Raw genomic sequence first — 14,911 nt, forward strand, 5'->3', positions numbered from 1 at the left:
CTAAATCTTTTGGTGATCCTGTGGTGCAAATAATGTTGTCTTTGAGCGTTCCCCATTACTGGTTTGCTAAATCATCTACTACTTGCCTATTTTTTTGGTGCCTTCCAAAATCTGTTGCTGCCAAATCTTCTCCCATTTTCCTCATCCTTATGGGTTTATGCCTAAAAAAAACAAGCAAATCCATCTGTGTTTTCAACAGAGCTTCAGGAAGAAGAAAATGAAGATACAGCTGTTCAATCTGACATCTTTCCCCAGAAATTACTCCTGTTTCTGTTCATTCCTACTCCAATCGCTCTAATTTGAGCCACCATCATTGCTCAGCTGGTCCACTGCAGCAGTCGGCCAACTGTTCTTTCTGCTCCCGAGGCTTGCTCTTTCCTTATCTATTTTATTACACTGAGGACAGAGTGAACTTTCTACAGAGCAAATGTTATTTCTCCACCTTCCTTTAAATCCTTCTTTCAGTCCCTTTTGCTCTTAACTTGTAAGGACCCTGTATCATCTGGCCTTGGTCTACTTTTCATTCTTATCTCCCAGCTTTCTCCCAGTTGCTCACTAGGCTCCAGCCATGCTGTAACCCGTGTTTCTTTTAACATTAAGATATGGCATCTTAAGGTAACCCTACATACTGTAACTTTATCTGTAATTGTCTCTCACCACTTCTTCCGGTTCCTCTCCTCCAAGCTTTTCCGGTTAACTTCTACTCATTGGCTTTCAGGTGTCAACTTTAATATTTCTTCTTCAGGAAAGCCTTTCATGTCACTCCAGACGAGGTAGGTCCTTTGTTGATGGTCTGATTGTTCTAAATACTTGCTATCCCTCCCCTAAAAGGGTTACACCTCCCTCTCCTGATGGTGTCAATATTCCACACAACACACTTTGAGAAATTCTACATTATTTTCATCACACTTTATTTTATTGTTATTATGTGTTTAGTTGTCTGTCTTCCTGACCAGACTGTAAGCTCCAAAAAGGAAAGGTCCTGTGTCTATCTTGTATACCATGGTACCCCAATGTTTAGTATACTGCTTCGACCACCCATATAATGACAAAGACCCCCTTGGCCAAACTCTAGAATGGCTACCAACAGCTTAAGGCCATGTCCCCAGGATGAACCCTGTCCCCCTTAAAATGCCTGCCTGAGAAAGCTCAACACTGCCAGGAGAATTTACTGTTTCTTCCAACCCAAACCAGGTGATAGGCATATAGGCCCTGAACCTCCCTTAAAGCAGTTACTTTAGAAAGCTTGCGATTATAAATCCTTTCTCCACCCCTTTCGGATATAAATCTTTTGTCACCCAGAACTGCCTTCTCAAGGACCTGAGAGCTGTCTCCTCCCAGCCTGGTGGGTACCTTGCTCTAACTTGTACCACTGCATGTCATAAAGATATGAGAAGTTAATTTCTGCTCCATATAAGTGCCAATTAACAAGCCCAGTCACATGGACCAACACCCCTTGGCACCTTTCGATGCCTTTACCTTAGCACATGCCAGTCTTTAAAGTCTCCAGCCTTTTGTTTTGGGGAAGTTCAGTTCAGTTCACGATGAACCCACTTCCTTAATGCAATAAAAATCTATCCTTATTGCTTTAAACTAGTATCTGGCTTTGTTTTTGTTTTGTTTTGACAGTAAGCATACTAGTTGTTGAATTAATAAATGAACAGATACTATATAGGTGTGAACAGCTGGGGGAGAGGGTAGTTTCATTATTTGAAAGCTTCTTTTGGGTTTCTTCTATCCCTCTCCCATCCTCCAAGAAGTTGATTATCTGTTATTTTTTCTTTCATAATCTCTAACTATGTGAAAGATGACAATTATATCCAAATTATCCATAGTGCATTTTAGGATTAAACTAGTCAGATTATTTTAGACAGATTATTTTAGACAGATTATTTAAAAAGTCACACGCCTATTTTAAATGTCAATTCCCTGGTTTCACTTTTAAACTTTTTTTTCTTCTCTTCGGCTTAAAAACTTCAAAAGTTCTACCATTTCTATTTCTGGGCGAATGACAAGAGTTCAATTCAGTCCAAAACAACGTGGGCGAGTTAGATGCGGGTGTTTGGTTACAATTGGTGAGTTTGGCTAGACTTTAGCTGCAAATGGCCCCCACACCTTTTCCTCCCTCTGTCTGCGGCTAGCACTCTGCTACCTGCGCCTGCGTGCTTTCGCTGTTCCGCCAAAATTTTATCTAGTTAGACGCTTCTGTGGGTACTTTTAGGAAGCCTAGACAGCCCCCCGCAACCAGAGATTTTCAGTGCCGATTCGTACTTTGATTCACAACCAGAAGCGTTCCCTGTCCCATGCTCCAGCCCCAGTCGCGGCATCCACCTCTGCCTCCCTTCCGGCCCCGGCAGCGGCCGAGGGTGTCACGTGCTAGGACCCGGGCGTGAAGCCTGCGCCGCCATGTTGGTTCCTGGCGGCTTGTAGGAGAAGGCAGAGGGAGGCTGACCAGCCGTCCGGAGTTCCGGCCCTTGTGCGCAAGTGCGGAAGTTTGTTGGCCCCGACCGTGACCGGTTTCCGGCTGGTGGTTCCGCACCGGCCCCCAGTAGACGTGTAACGGAAGGTGGGCCGCAGCCATGGCTGAGAGGAAACCTAATGGTGGCGGAGGCGCAGCTTCCACCTCCTCGTCGGGCACTAACTTACTTTTCTCCTCCTCGGCCACGGAGTTCAGCTTCAACGTGCCCTTTATCCCAGTTACCCAGGCTGCCGCTGCCTCGGCCTCCCTGCTCTTGCCTGGAGGTAATAAGGAGATGAGGATCCGATGGGGCAAGTGTGTGCGGGGAGGTGGGCGGGCGGCGGGCGGTGGCGAGGGGCGGGCGGTGGCGAGGGGCGGGCGGTGGCGAGGGGCGGGCGGTGGCGAGGGGCGGGCGGTGGCGAGGGGCGGGCGGGAGGTTTTCCTTGTGCCTGGACCCGACCCTCTGGTACCTTGCCAGGGCCATCAGTGGCCAGGTTTGAGTGGCCTGAGGACTTTGGGATATTGGGGGCGGGGGCCAAGCTCTTCGTGGAAGGAACTGTTCCCAGTGCTGGACACTCCTGAACTGGCATTCCACAGATTTTTGTTGAACATCTCCTGTTGAACACCCAGGTGCTTGCAGGGAATGCAAAAAAATTAGACAGTGCCTCCTCCTCTCCTAGGGTACTGTAGGATATCTCTTAGGATAGACACGTAGTATTTGCAAAGTAGAGGTACAGAACGCAGTCATCTTTCAAGGCGAAGCATCATTTTCTCTAAGGAGCCCTTGCTTGTTCTCAAGTCCCTACTCCTGTGTGCATCTTAGCACTTTGTACATATCTTTATTATTGTCTAGGGAGATTGCTTTTTAACGATTACGTGGCATAACCCAGAGCTGGTGTTTAGGAGCACAGACTGTATTCCAGCCCTAGCCCTGCCAATTACTTGCTGTGTGACCTCAGGCATGTTACTTTACCTCTCTGTTCTTCATTTTCCATATGCGCTGTGATGAGAAGTGAACTGATTTTTGTAAGGCACGGAATATAGTGCTTGGCACATAGTGTTATATAAATGTTTGAGAAATAAACATGTCTGCCTCTCTATTTGGACTGTGGGCTTCTTGAAGTTTGCAGCTATAACTTATTTACCTTTTTATTTCTAGGATCTTGTTTAGTGCCTAGCACATAGATCCTCAGTAAATGTTGAATATTTTCCTGTTGAATAATTTATTCTTGTTTGGAAGACTGAGGAAAGTTTCATGGAGAAGTGAAGAAGGGCAAATCGGAGACAATACATGATGGTTCCTCTTCCCTTGTGTTATGTTTCTTCTTGGTACTTATCACCACCTGACGTGTACAAATATTTGTTTATCTTTTTAAAATTTTTAAATTTATTTTACTTTTTATTTTTGGCTGCGTTGGGTCTTTGTTGCTGCACGCGGGCTTTCTCTAGTTATGGTGAGTGGGGGCTACTCTTCGTTGTCGTGCGCGGGCTTCACATTGTTGTGACTTCTCGTTGCGGAGCATGGGCTCTAGGCGCACAGGCTTCAGTAGTTGTGGCACACGGGCTTAGTTGCTCCGTGGCACGTGAGATCTTCCCAGACCAGGGATCGAACCCTTGTCCCCTGCATTGGCAAGTGGATTCTTAACCACTGCACCACCAGGGAAGTCCCATATTTGTTTATCTTATCCCACTAACATGTAAGCTCTATGAGAGCAGGAACTTATGCCTAGAACAGTGTCTGGTATGCTGTAGACCGATTTTTCAATAGAAACTTGTTGAATGAATGAAAGGGTGGCAGTCAGGAATATGTATGTCTTGTTTTGATAGTGTGGCTGAAAGGTTCAGCATTGCCATTTTTGGTGGAGGACTAGCATGGCTGGAGCAGAATGCTTTGGGAGGTTGCAGGAATAAATCAGGCTGTACATGGGGTTTTCATGTCATCCTCTGCTTCACAGATGTTTGATTCATGCCCCATCTTCCTTGCTATATAACTTGTTTGTGTCTGTTACTGTCCGTAAATGCTAAACATCTTCATTGCCAAGTAACAGGATAACTTACCTGTCTTGAAAACTATTGTTTCTTGGAGATGATTTATTTTTTTATTATTTTTGTTTTTTTCTTTGCGGTATGCGGGCCTCTCACTGTTGTGGCCTCTCCCGTTGCGGAGCACAGGCTCCGGACGCGCAGGCTCAGTGGCCATGGCTCACGGCCATGGCTCCGCGGCATGTGGGATCTTCCTGGACCGGGGCACGAACCCGTGTCCCCTGCATCGGCAGGCGGACTCTCAACCACTGCGCCACCAGGGAAGCCCGGTTTATTTTTTTAATAGGAAAATTAATACTTTTTAGAACTAAAATTCTGTAACAAATATTTTTCTACCTTTAAAAGAGATTTGATCATTAGAAACCCATTCAGATAATTTCCAGAGACAAAAGGAGAACCTGTCACATTGGAAGCAACAGTTAATCATGTCAGCGAAAGAGACACATAGGAAGCAATTTCATTTCACAAACCTGGATTGAGCAGCTTCGTTTGCCAGGCCCTGTTCCCGATGTCCGGGAGACACAGAGGAGCAGACAGCATTGCCCTCACGACTGCACAGTATATACAGATGCAGTGTACCCAGCTGTGTAAGTAATTGTGATACAGGTTTATGACGGCTGGAGAGAGGGATTGATAGGCTGCTGTGAGAACTGTGGCTGTCAGGCTGGCTGACCAGGGAGAGGATATCCCTCGGGCCTTCAGGACCTCACAGAGGAGGCAGTTCTTGAGCTGAATATTGAAGGATACATAGAAATTAGGGAGTCTGGGGAGACAGACACGTGAGAGTCTGGAGGTGTGAGAGAAACCTGCTGATTTGGTGGGATTTGGTGGTAGGTGCTCACATTTGCTTTCCATCCCCCGCTTTTTCCCTCTCGCCCCGTCCCTCCCCCGCTGCACCCCTCCATGTGACTAGAGTGAATGCAGGGGAGTGCTTCAAGTGGTTAGCGGGGCCCAGATCATGAAGGGCCTCAGACACCACACTGAGGAGTTTGTAGTTCACCCTGTGGGGTGTGGAGGGTGCCCTTGAAGGGTTCCGAACAAGGCAGTGGGATTAGAGGTGTGTTTCAGAAAGACTGGAGTTTCCTGAGATTGCAGAGATTGCACTAGAGTGAAGCAGACCGTAGCAAGAGCGGCCGATCTGGAAGCCACTGCGAGTCAGGCAGGAGCCGGTGGCACTCTAGCCCTAGTCAGCCACACTGGGTGTGAAGAGCAGGGAACAGATATGAGAGATTTCTACACAGTCGAATTGTTGGGATTTAGTGACTCACGGGCATCCAGGCTGTGCAGTGCAGAGTCCCCTTCTCTTTGTTCAGTTTCAGCCCCAAGACATAGCACCACCTGGCATATAATGGATACTGTGTACATATTTCTTTAATGAGGATCTGAATGATTAAATGAAGGATGTGAGGGGGAAGGAGCAGTCTGAGAGAGGAGGTTTCTGGTTTGAGTGTCCGGATGGATGTTAGCAGACATCTGTTGAGGTTAGTGAGATGTGTAAAAGGGGGACATGAAGGGGGACAGTTAAGATGATAAATTCAGTTCAGGCTTACTAAGTCTGAGGTATATGTGGCTGAACCTGTCAAAAAGTGTTGAGGAGGCAGTTGGAAAATATGTTCTGGGACACATAAGATCAGTCTCAGTTTGAGACAGAGTTGGGAGTGTCACAAGTATACAGGTGCTTATTAAAGTTATGGTTCTTGATGCCAGATGTGTCCACATGTAATTAGAAAGCCCCTGAGGTGAGGCTGGCAGCTTGTTGAGATCAGTATTTTGTTTGTAATTAATGCTAATCAGAAAAAAGTCTCTTGGATCAGGTTGATCCCAAGTTGTCTTAGAGGATGAAAGATACCACAGAGGTTTTTTCCTCTGCTTTTAGATGTTAAGACATCAACTAAGAAATCTGAGTCCAAGTGAGGTTCATGTGACTGAAAAGAGAGGGTAGGAATCGTAAATGTATCAGAAAAGTAGAATGATATAAGCAGACGGTGCCGGGGTTGGGGGGGGGCCCTTGTGCAGGAAGATATTTTTAGTTACAAAGAAACAACTCAGAGGAGTATTTTGAATAGTGGAGTATCTCAGTTAAATTGATGTGTGTGAAATATAATGAGAGCAGCCTAAGAGCTGAAGGCCCCATTCAGTAAAGGTCAAGAAGGAGCTCAGAGCTTGAAAGGCCACCCTTTGGCAGGTCTCAAGGGCAGGGACTAGTGTGCCTGTGTGCTGGGAGAGGGTCCACCCTTCTGATCTGCTCTATGCCTCCAGCAGTGGGAGATAAGAGGGAATTGGAAATGGGAGGGAATGAGATGGGAGAAGGAAAAGATTAGGAAGAGGAAGACAACGTTAGAAGCTAAGGCCTCCTAAAAGTTTCCTGAGGAAAGGTAGACTGGGCTTTTTTATTTCTGTTTATTTATGTATGTATGTATGTGTGTATGTATGTATGGCTGTGTCAGGTCTTTGTTGTTGCACGGGCTTTCTCTAGTTGCGGTGAGTGCAGGCTACTTGTTGCAGTGCACGGGGTTCTCATTGCGGTGGCTTCTCTTGTTGCGGAGAACCGGCTCTAGGTGTGCAGGCTTCAGTAGTTGCAGCACGTAGGCTCAGTAGTTGTGGCTCGCAGGCTCTAGAGCGCAGGCTCAGTAGTTGTGGCGTACGGGCTTAGTTGCTCCGCGGCATGTGGGATCTTCCCGGACTAGGGCTTGAACCCATGTCCCCTGCATTGGCAGACGGATTCTTAACCACTGCACCACCAGGGAAGCCCAGACTGGACTTTTGAGGCCATGTAGAAGGAAAATGTTTTTATCACTATTTTACGACTTGGTAGCAGGAGAGAGGATAAATAATTTGGTGCTAATAATACCCACAGTGAAGATCAAGTTGGGCAAAGGGAAGTGAGGAGAACTTCCCTTAGTTAGAAAATGACTTTTCCAGTGATTTGGCATTCTCTAATGACTATCTGGTTGTGATACTGTGTGGTTTTAGGGATGGCAATTAATGGTTGACCTACTTTGCCTCAGGAATACAAATACCACATGTTCACTTATATAATGAGTGCTTTGTAGGTAAGAGCCCTGACACACCCCTTGTTGTCAACAGAGTTAATATCTGTACTTTAGTTTCTTGTCCTTACTGTAGAAATAAAGTTTTGTGTGTTTGGGTAGCAGAACAGTATTTGAATTGTTTCTTACCAGGAAAAAACAGTATTCAAAATAACATGTAAAACTAGGAGTATAGATTTTGTTTCCATTTTTAAAACCTTCTCGTATATACATATATGTCTACATAATTTATACATGTCTACAAAGTAAATAGTATATAACTATATTTATTTTAAAAGTGTGGAAAGGTATGTATCAAAATATTAACCGTGTTAACAGTGATTGTCTCTGGGAGGTGAGCTTACGAATGAGTTAGTATTTTTCCCTCTTGTTTCTTATTCATGTTTTCTAGTTATTTATTTCAAAGAAAAAAAAGTTTTTCATTATTGTCTGTAATGCAGAAATGTAAGTTTGAACAACAAAATAAGAGGTATAATTGCTAGATCTGCGGTATAGAATCTTATCTACAGAGTGATGGCATACCTTTAAACCATGTACCCTTCTGTTCCCTTTCAGAGGATTCCACAGATGTAGGTGAGGAGGACAGCTTCCTTGGTCAGACTTCTGCTCACACGTCTACCCCACAGACATTTAGTTACTTCTCTCAGGTATCAAGCAGTAGTGATCCTTTTGGGAATATTGGACAGTCACCGTTAACAACTGCAGCAACATCGGCTGGACAGTCAGCATTCTCCAAGCCCCCAACTGCTCTCCCTTTTACCACCGGATCCCAAGATATGTCGAATGCATTTTCACCATCCATTTCGAAGGCTCACTATGGTGCTCCACCTGCTTCACAAATGGGAATAAATACTTATCTGCCTTCTCAGCCTAGTAGTCTCCCTCCTTCAAATTTTGGGAGCCCACCCCAAGGAACGCCCCAACAAGGATACAATCCATATCGCCACACAGCTGTAAGCAGCAGGGCTAATCCTTATATTGCACCACCACAGCTGCAGCAGGGCCAAACACCGGCCCATCCTACCCATCCCCCGCCCTCTGGACCCCCTGTTCAGATGTACCAGATGCCTCCAGGATCTCTGCCATCGGTATGGAAACATGTTTTTTATATCCTAATTATTCACTGTAATTTTTAATCGCTCTCATCTTAACCGTGTTTTTGAAAACACTGTGCTTTTTTTTTTTTTTTTTTTTGCGGTATGCGGGCCTCTCACTGTTGTGGCCTCTCCTGTTGCGGAGCACAGGCTCCGGACGCGCAGGCTCAGCGGCCATGGCTCATGGGCCCAGCCACTCCACGGCGTGTGGGATCTTCCCGGACCGGGGCACAAACCCGTGTCCCCTGCATTGGCAGGTGGACTCTCAACCACTGCACCACCAGGGAAGCCCAACACTGTGCTTTTAATAATCAATATGATGACAAATTATTTTCAGAGGGTATTTTTTTTAAGCTACATGCTTTGAAGTAAACAATCTTTTAAAGATAGCTCATTGAATGGTTCATATTTTAGTTTATATTATCTATTTATGGAGGTAGTAATTGATTTTAATGAGTTAACCATATGCCAATATTTCCAGATTTAATGTAAGATACCAATAACAAATGTCATCTAGGGACATGTGAGAGTCGGAGCAATTATTAACAGACTGCCAGCTTCTCATTTTTTAATTATACTACTCAATCAAAACACTCAATTAGTGGGACTAAAATTGATTACTCCAATAATTTCTTTTATTTACATTTATGGAGTTTGGATCTAGACAGTCAAACTCTGTCTCAGGGGAGCAATGGAATAACTTTTGCATTGGGTAAATTTTATGAAATTCCTCTATGCCTTTTTTCCCCACTAATTATTCAACTGACTTCCAAAGGGAAGTGAACTGAATCAAAAAAAAGGGAAATGACTGAAAGGAAGAATTAAGAACCCAGCCCAGTGTGGCAGAGATAATAGTATTTCAATCAGAGTGTAACCTGACTTCTCTCTTGGGGATAAAGAATGGGTTCCATTTTACCATCTAATTTAAATCTTACCAATACACAAACTCTTGGTAATGTTGGATTTCAGCATATTGGAAAGTAACCAGATTTGTAGCATGTAATATAAGTTAGTATACTTTGTTTGCTGATGAAATTTTGTAAAGATTCCTAATTAAGAATTTCTAAAATGACAATTTTAAATATAAAAAAAGGTTGCAGGGCTTCCCTGGTGGCGCAGTGGTTGAGAGTCTGCCTGCCGATGCAGGGGACACGGGTTCATGCCCCGGTCTGGGAAGATCCCGCATGCCGCAGAGCGGCTGGGCCCGTGAGCCATGGCCGCTGAGCCTGCGCGTCCCGAGCCTGTGCTCCGCGGCGGGAGGGGCCACGGCAGTGAGAGGCCCGCGTACAGCAAAAAAAAAAAGTTTGCAAAAATAAAAATAGGACAGAGAACACCCCAGTACCCTAATCCAGATTTACCTGTCATGAACGTTTGTTCTGTCATTTGTGAACGTGCACGTTGACACGTGTTGGAGTATCCTTTTCTCCCCTCCCTCCCTCCCTTCCTTTCTCACTCTGTATATGTGCAATTTTGGGGGGAAACATTTGAAGATCAGTTAAATACATTATGATTCTTTACTCCTAGATTCTTCAGTGTGTATTTCCTGAGAATAAGGGTATTTTTTACATAACCACAGTACAGTTATCAACCTCAGTACATTTGCATTGATAGAATATTCTAAAATGATTTTTAATAAAAATTTTAAAAAATAATTGTATTCTGATTTTAAAAGTATTTTCAGTACAGAAAATTTGAAAAATGCCGAATAGCCAAATGAATAAAAATTGCTGCTAGAAAACCCTGTTTTTATTTTGTTTTATGTCTTTCTTATCCTTTTTTCAAGATAAAAGCATAGTGTTTTGTTTTTTTTTTCTTTTTTAATTAATTACTTTATTTTCGGCTGCGTTGGGTCTCTGTTGCTGTGCGTGAGCTTTCTCTAGTTGTGCCTGAGTGGGAGCTACTCTTCGTTGTGGTGCCCGCGCTTCTCATTGCGGTGGCTTCTCTTGTTTCAGAGCATGGGCTCTAGGTGCGCAGGCTTCAGTAGTTGTGGTGCACGAGCTTAGATGCTCCAGGGCATGTGGGATCTTCCTGGACCAGGGCTCGAACCCGTATCCCCTGCACTGGCAGGCGGATGCCTAACCACTGTGCCCCCAGGGAAGTCCCAACACAAGCATTATGTATGTTTTTTGTGAACAAGCAAGCAAGCATTATGTATTTTTTTTGTGAACATATTTTAGGTGTTATTAAGACTTTTTCTAAAACGTTTTTAATGGTTCTAGAGAATTCCAGCATATGAGTAAAAGATGATTTATTTAATCAGGTTTCTATTAGACATTTAGATTGTATCCACTGATTGTCTATTATAAATAACTTTTTGATATACATTCTTATGGGTAAATTTTTACAATTATATCTTCAGGATAAGTTCTTAGAAATGGAATGTCTAGGTCAAGGAATATGCACATTTTATTTTTATTTTTATTTATTTATTTATTTTTGTCCGTGGAGCTTGTGGGATCTTAGTTCCCTGATCAGGGATTGAACCTGGGCCACAGCAGCGAAAGCGCCAAGTCCTAACCACTGGACCAACAGGGAATTCCCAAGGAATATGCATATTTTAAAGATTAAATGAACCACAAGAGACATACTGCTAGGTTGATTTCTGTAAAGGTATTAGTTTACTTTGCCACCAATGTGAGAAAGTCCTGTTCACTTTGCAACTGATTTGAGGGTTTGTTAGATTTTTAAAAATTTTACTTGCTTTGGAGCCTGGTTATTAAATAGTTGTCTAGAGAAATATTTAGGATAATCATTACTATGTTAGTTTGTGTGTGAAACATATACAGAATTGTTCCTTTGGACAGACGTGATGGTCCTAACTTTTGTCCCCCCCAGATTCCTCCTTCAGTGCAGCCAGGGCTGTCTCCTCCAACCCAGCAGCAGGCACCTGCTAGACCTGCGGGTCCCTCTGTGCAAGCGTCATCTCCTTTTCTACTTCAAAACCAATATGAACCTGTCCAACCCCACTGGTTTTACTGCAAGGAGATAGAATACAGACAACTGTGGATGCCTTTCAGTGTGTTTGACTCTTTGAATCTTGAAGAAATCTATAACTCAGGTAAGCACAAATCCTGCATCATTTGTATCTGATTTTAGGAAGAGAGAAATGAAGAGTATTTATCCATGGCCTACTTTTTATGAATGTCAAATTCTTTAATCCTTGTAGAGCCTGCCAGTCTCTGTACCTTAAGATGATAATATTAATGTAAGTTCTGAGTTATTTGAGCAAGGTATTTGAAGAAATGTTTTAGTAATTTTCTTTTTTTGTTTAAAGGTAGTTTAAATCCAAGAAATAGAGTCGTTCATATAACCCAGGTGTCAGTTTTCTTATTTCCCTTATTTGTTTGTAGCTATAGGGCGTTTATAAAGCATTTTTATGGAACTCTTGTTACTGAAGATGCTGTGAAAAAAGTGTTCCATGGTCAGATGAGTTTTGGAAGTGCTGTAACTACATCCATCTCTTGAGATAGTACACAAGAGTGTGTTAAGACTCTGAGAAGTCTTCACTATAGAAGTAGGTTTCTTTGTTTATCCTGATGATATTTCATCTTGGGACTTAAAAAATCACCTATTCTTTAGAAGTATGCTTCATGGAGCATTGCTGCTTTGATTAAAAAAAAACCAAAAAACTACCAATTATTTGAATTATTTCATGATCATGCTTTTATTTTTTACCCTCGTTATTTCTTCTCCACTTAAAAGAATCATCATTTTGAGCAGCACAGATTAATCTTAAACTTCTGTTTTTTTAAAAAAATGAGCTTAGTGCTTTGTCTTTAAGGATAGACGAGTCACCATATTCATTATTTATTACTTTTAAATGTACCTTGTAACTGTCGAGTTAAAATGTGGTCTTTGTGCTCCAGTCCAACCAGACCCTGAGAATGTGGTTCTAGGCACTGATGGAGGGCGCTACGACGTTTACCTCTATGACCGGATGAGGAAAGCCGTGTACTGGGAAGAGGAGCCAGCTGAAGTGAGACGCTGTACTTGGTTTTACAAAGGGGACACAGACAGCAGATTTATTCCCTATACAGAGGAGTTCAGTGAAAAACTGGAGGTACGTGGGCTTTATTCCTTTATGCTTTTCTTTAAAACACATAGACTCTGTATACGTTGGAGCCTCATGTAACATCACTCACAGTGGAGCAGACTTTATTTACAAGACAGCCGATCTTGATCCTGTGCGCAAAGAAGATTGCCTTTTAATTGGTGTCATCTTTTATGAGGTACTAATTGTGGCCTCGGTGTCTAAAGATAGAATGTTTTTCAGGGGAACATCACAGATCTAATATAATAAGGTACTTATATCAAATCTTCAAAAGAGCTTAGGCTGCTATGATATGCTTGCTGACAACACATGCCAAGGAGATGGATGCTTTTCAAATTAATATTCAGTAAAAGGCTTGAAATTCACCTCTGGTTTATGAAAACAAATATAAGAATAGGAACAAATATTGTGAGACTTTTTAGCCATCTTAAAATTGGTGGTTAATGTTGTTTTACATAATTGTGTTAATTTCTTGTTATAATTCTACTTAATAATTGAGTAATTAAATATTTGAAATAAGTTAAATGAATTCATCTGCATACATGGGAAATGGAGTATGGAACATTTTAGTTACTATTTTTTAATGTATTAACTAAAACTTATGTAACCAACACTAACATTAAACATTAAAACAATACTAATATTGACATTAAAAGGGACCTCTAAAATGTTAATCTTCCCTAGATTCATATTTTGAAAGCTTCAAGCAAGGACTGGGCTTTATGTTCTGTTTAGGAGCTGACAGTCAAGTTTAGCAACTGACTGTTAATTACTAAATTTTTTTGTCCTTGAAGAACATCATAATATAATTAATAGAAATAAGAAAAAAATTAAATCACAGTCTTGTCATCCTTTCAAATTAAATGTTACATTTTAAAAATATTTTTTTAAACTGTTCTTTATTCATATACGTGTTTTTCTTTTTTTGTGTGTGTGTGTGTTTTTCTTATAGCTATAATAGTACAGATTTTTTGTGGAGTATTTTGCTTTTTCAAAAGAAAATTTGTAAATGTAATCCTTAGTCATAGTCATTATCAATTGTGCCTGCCCTAGAAATATTAATCTCTATAATAGTGACTATGAAATACTGTTCTATAACCAAAACAGTACAAAAAGGTGAATATTGGCCTGAAGTTAAGACAGATGTTAGTTGGGGTTAAGTAAATTGGAAAAGAAGCTTGTTGAGAACAGAGGCCTCAAATGTTTTTCATTTCAACGCGTAGTAAGAATACATTTTAGATTGAGATTTAGTACACACATTTTACACACACACACACACATACACACACATGAGTATGTGTGTTTATTTATCAGAGGCAGTGGTGTTTGGTAAACTGGCTCTCCAGGGAAAAAAAACCCTGATTTATAGTGTTTGCTGATTTCCATGGTGTAAATACTCCCACCATGGCCAATAGTAAGCTAGCAACATGATGTAACTAAACACAGAGTTGGGAAGCGGTATGTGTGATCAGCTCTTGTGAGCTGGTATGAGTGAGCTCTAACGCACCATTATAAACAAAGAAAGGTACATAGAACAACACTTACCTCACTAGGTGTCATTCAGTTAGATATTTTCTATGTCACTGAAAATATTAATTTTACAGTTTGTTGCTGGTCATGACCCACAGTTTGAAAAACACTGATTTAGAGCTGAGTCAGAACCCAGGTAAGGGCAAAGACTGAAAAGAAGGCATAAAATTAATTTTGTTCCTGGAAATACCAAATATCAGGAGGCACCAGTCTCCTAAAACATAATTTTAATCATTTGAATAAGGAATAAAATATGTAAAGGAATGCTGATATCTTTGGCTTAATTTTAGACCTAAATAAATAAACAAACAAATGTGTACTATAATTTTTGGTACCCTTGACAAGACCCTACTGAAGGTATAGCATCCCAAGGTTGAATGTTTAGTCCTATTATTTTGAAGCTAAAGTATATATTTTCAAGTCTAAGCAGTATTTGAAAGTGTATACTATATTTGATTATAAATGGGTGACACAGGCTTCGAGGATGGAATTCATGTATTGACCGTCTCAATAGCACATAGCTGTTCTTAACTTTAGGAGACCTTAGTTCCTGTTCAGCCTCTACCCAGGAAACTCAAGCCAGATCAGGGAAGAGGCAGAGGAGGTTAGGAAATGAAAAAGCCAGTGAGAAAATGAGAATCAAGTGATACATATTGCTAGTGTTGTAGATGATCCTATCCTATCA

At 41.9% G+C, this 14,911-nt stretch overlaps 1 protein-coding gene across 4 annotated transcripts in view; it reads left to right on the forward strand.

Annotated features, from left to right (window-relative positions):
- Positions 1 to 2,519: 2,519 nt before the first annotated feature.
- SEC23IP (SEC23 interacting protein) overlaps positions 2,520 to 14,911 on the forward strand; it is a 68,683-nt gene continuing 56,291 nt past the window's right edge. For all 4 annotated transcript variants that reach the window (XM_029245387.1, XM_029245386.1, XM_029245385.1 and 1 more), the window contains exons 1-4: positions 2,520 to 2,742; positions 8,107 to 8,639; positions 11,481 to 11,703; positions 12,512 to 12,705. In XM_029245387.1, coding sequence (XP_029101220.1) covers positions 2,580 to 2,742; positions 8,107 to 8,639; positions 11,481 to 11,703; positions 12,512 to 12,705 — 1,113 coding nt within the window. In that variant the 5' untranslated portion in view covers positions 2,520 to 2,579. The remainder of the gene's footprint in view (positions 2,743 to 8,106; positions 8,640 to 11,480; positions 11,704 to 12,511; positions 12,706 to 14,911) is intronic.

This window comes from Monodon monoceros, unplaced genomic scaffold (genome assembly GCF_005190385.1).
Source record: "Monodon monoceros isolate NGI ecotype Baffin Bay Population unplaced genomic scaffold, NGI_Narwhal_1 Super_Scaffold_4, whole genome shotgun sequence".
NCBI lineage: Eukaryota > Metazoa > Chordata > Mammalia > Artiodactyla > Monodontidae > Monodon > Monodon monoceros.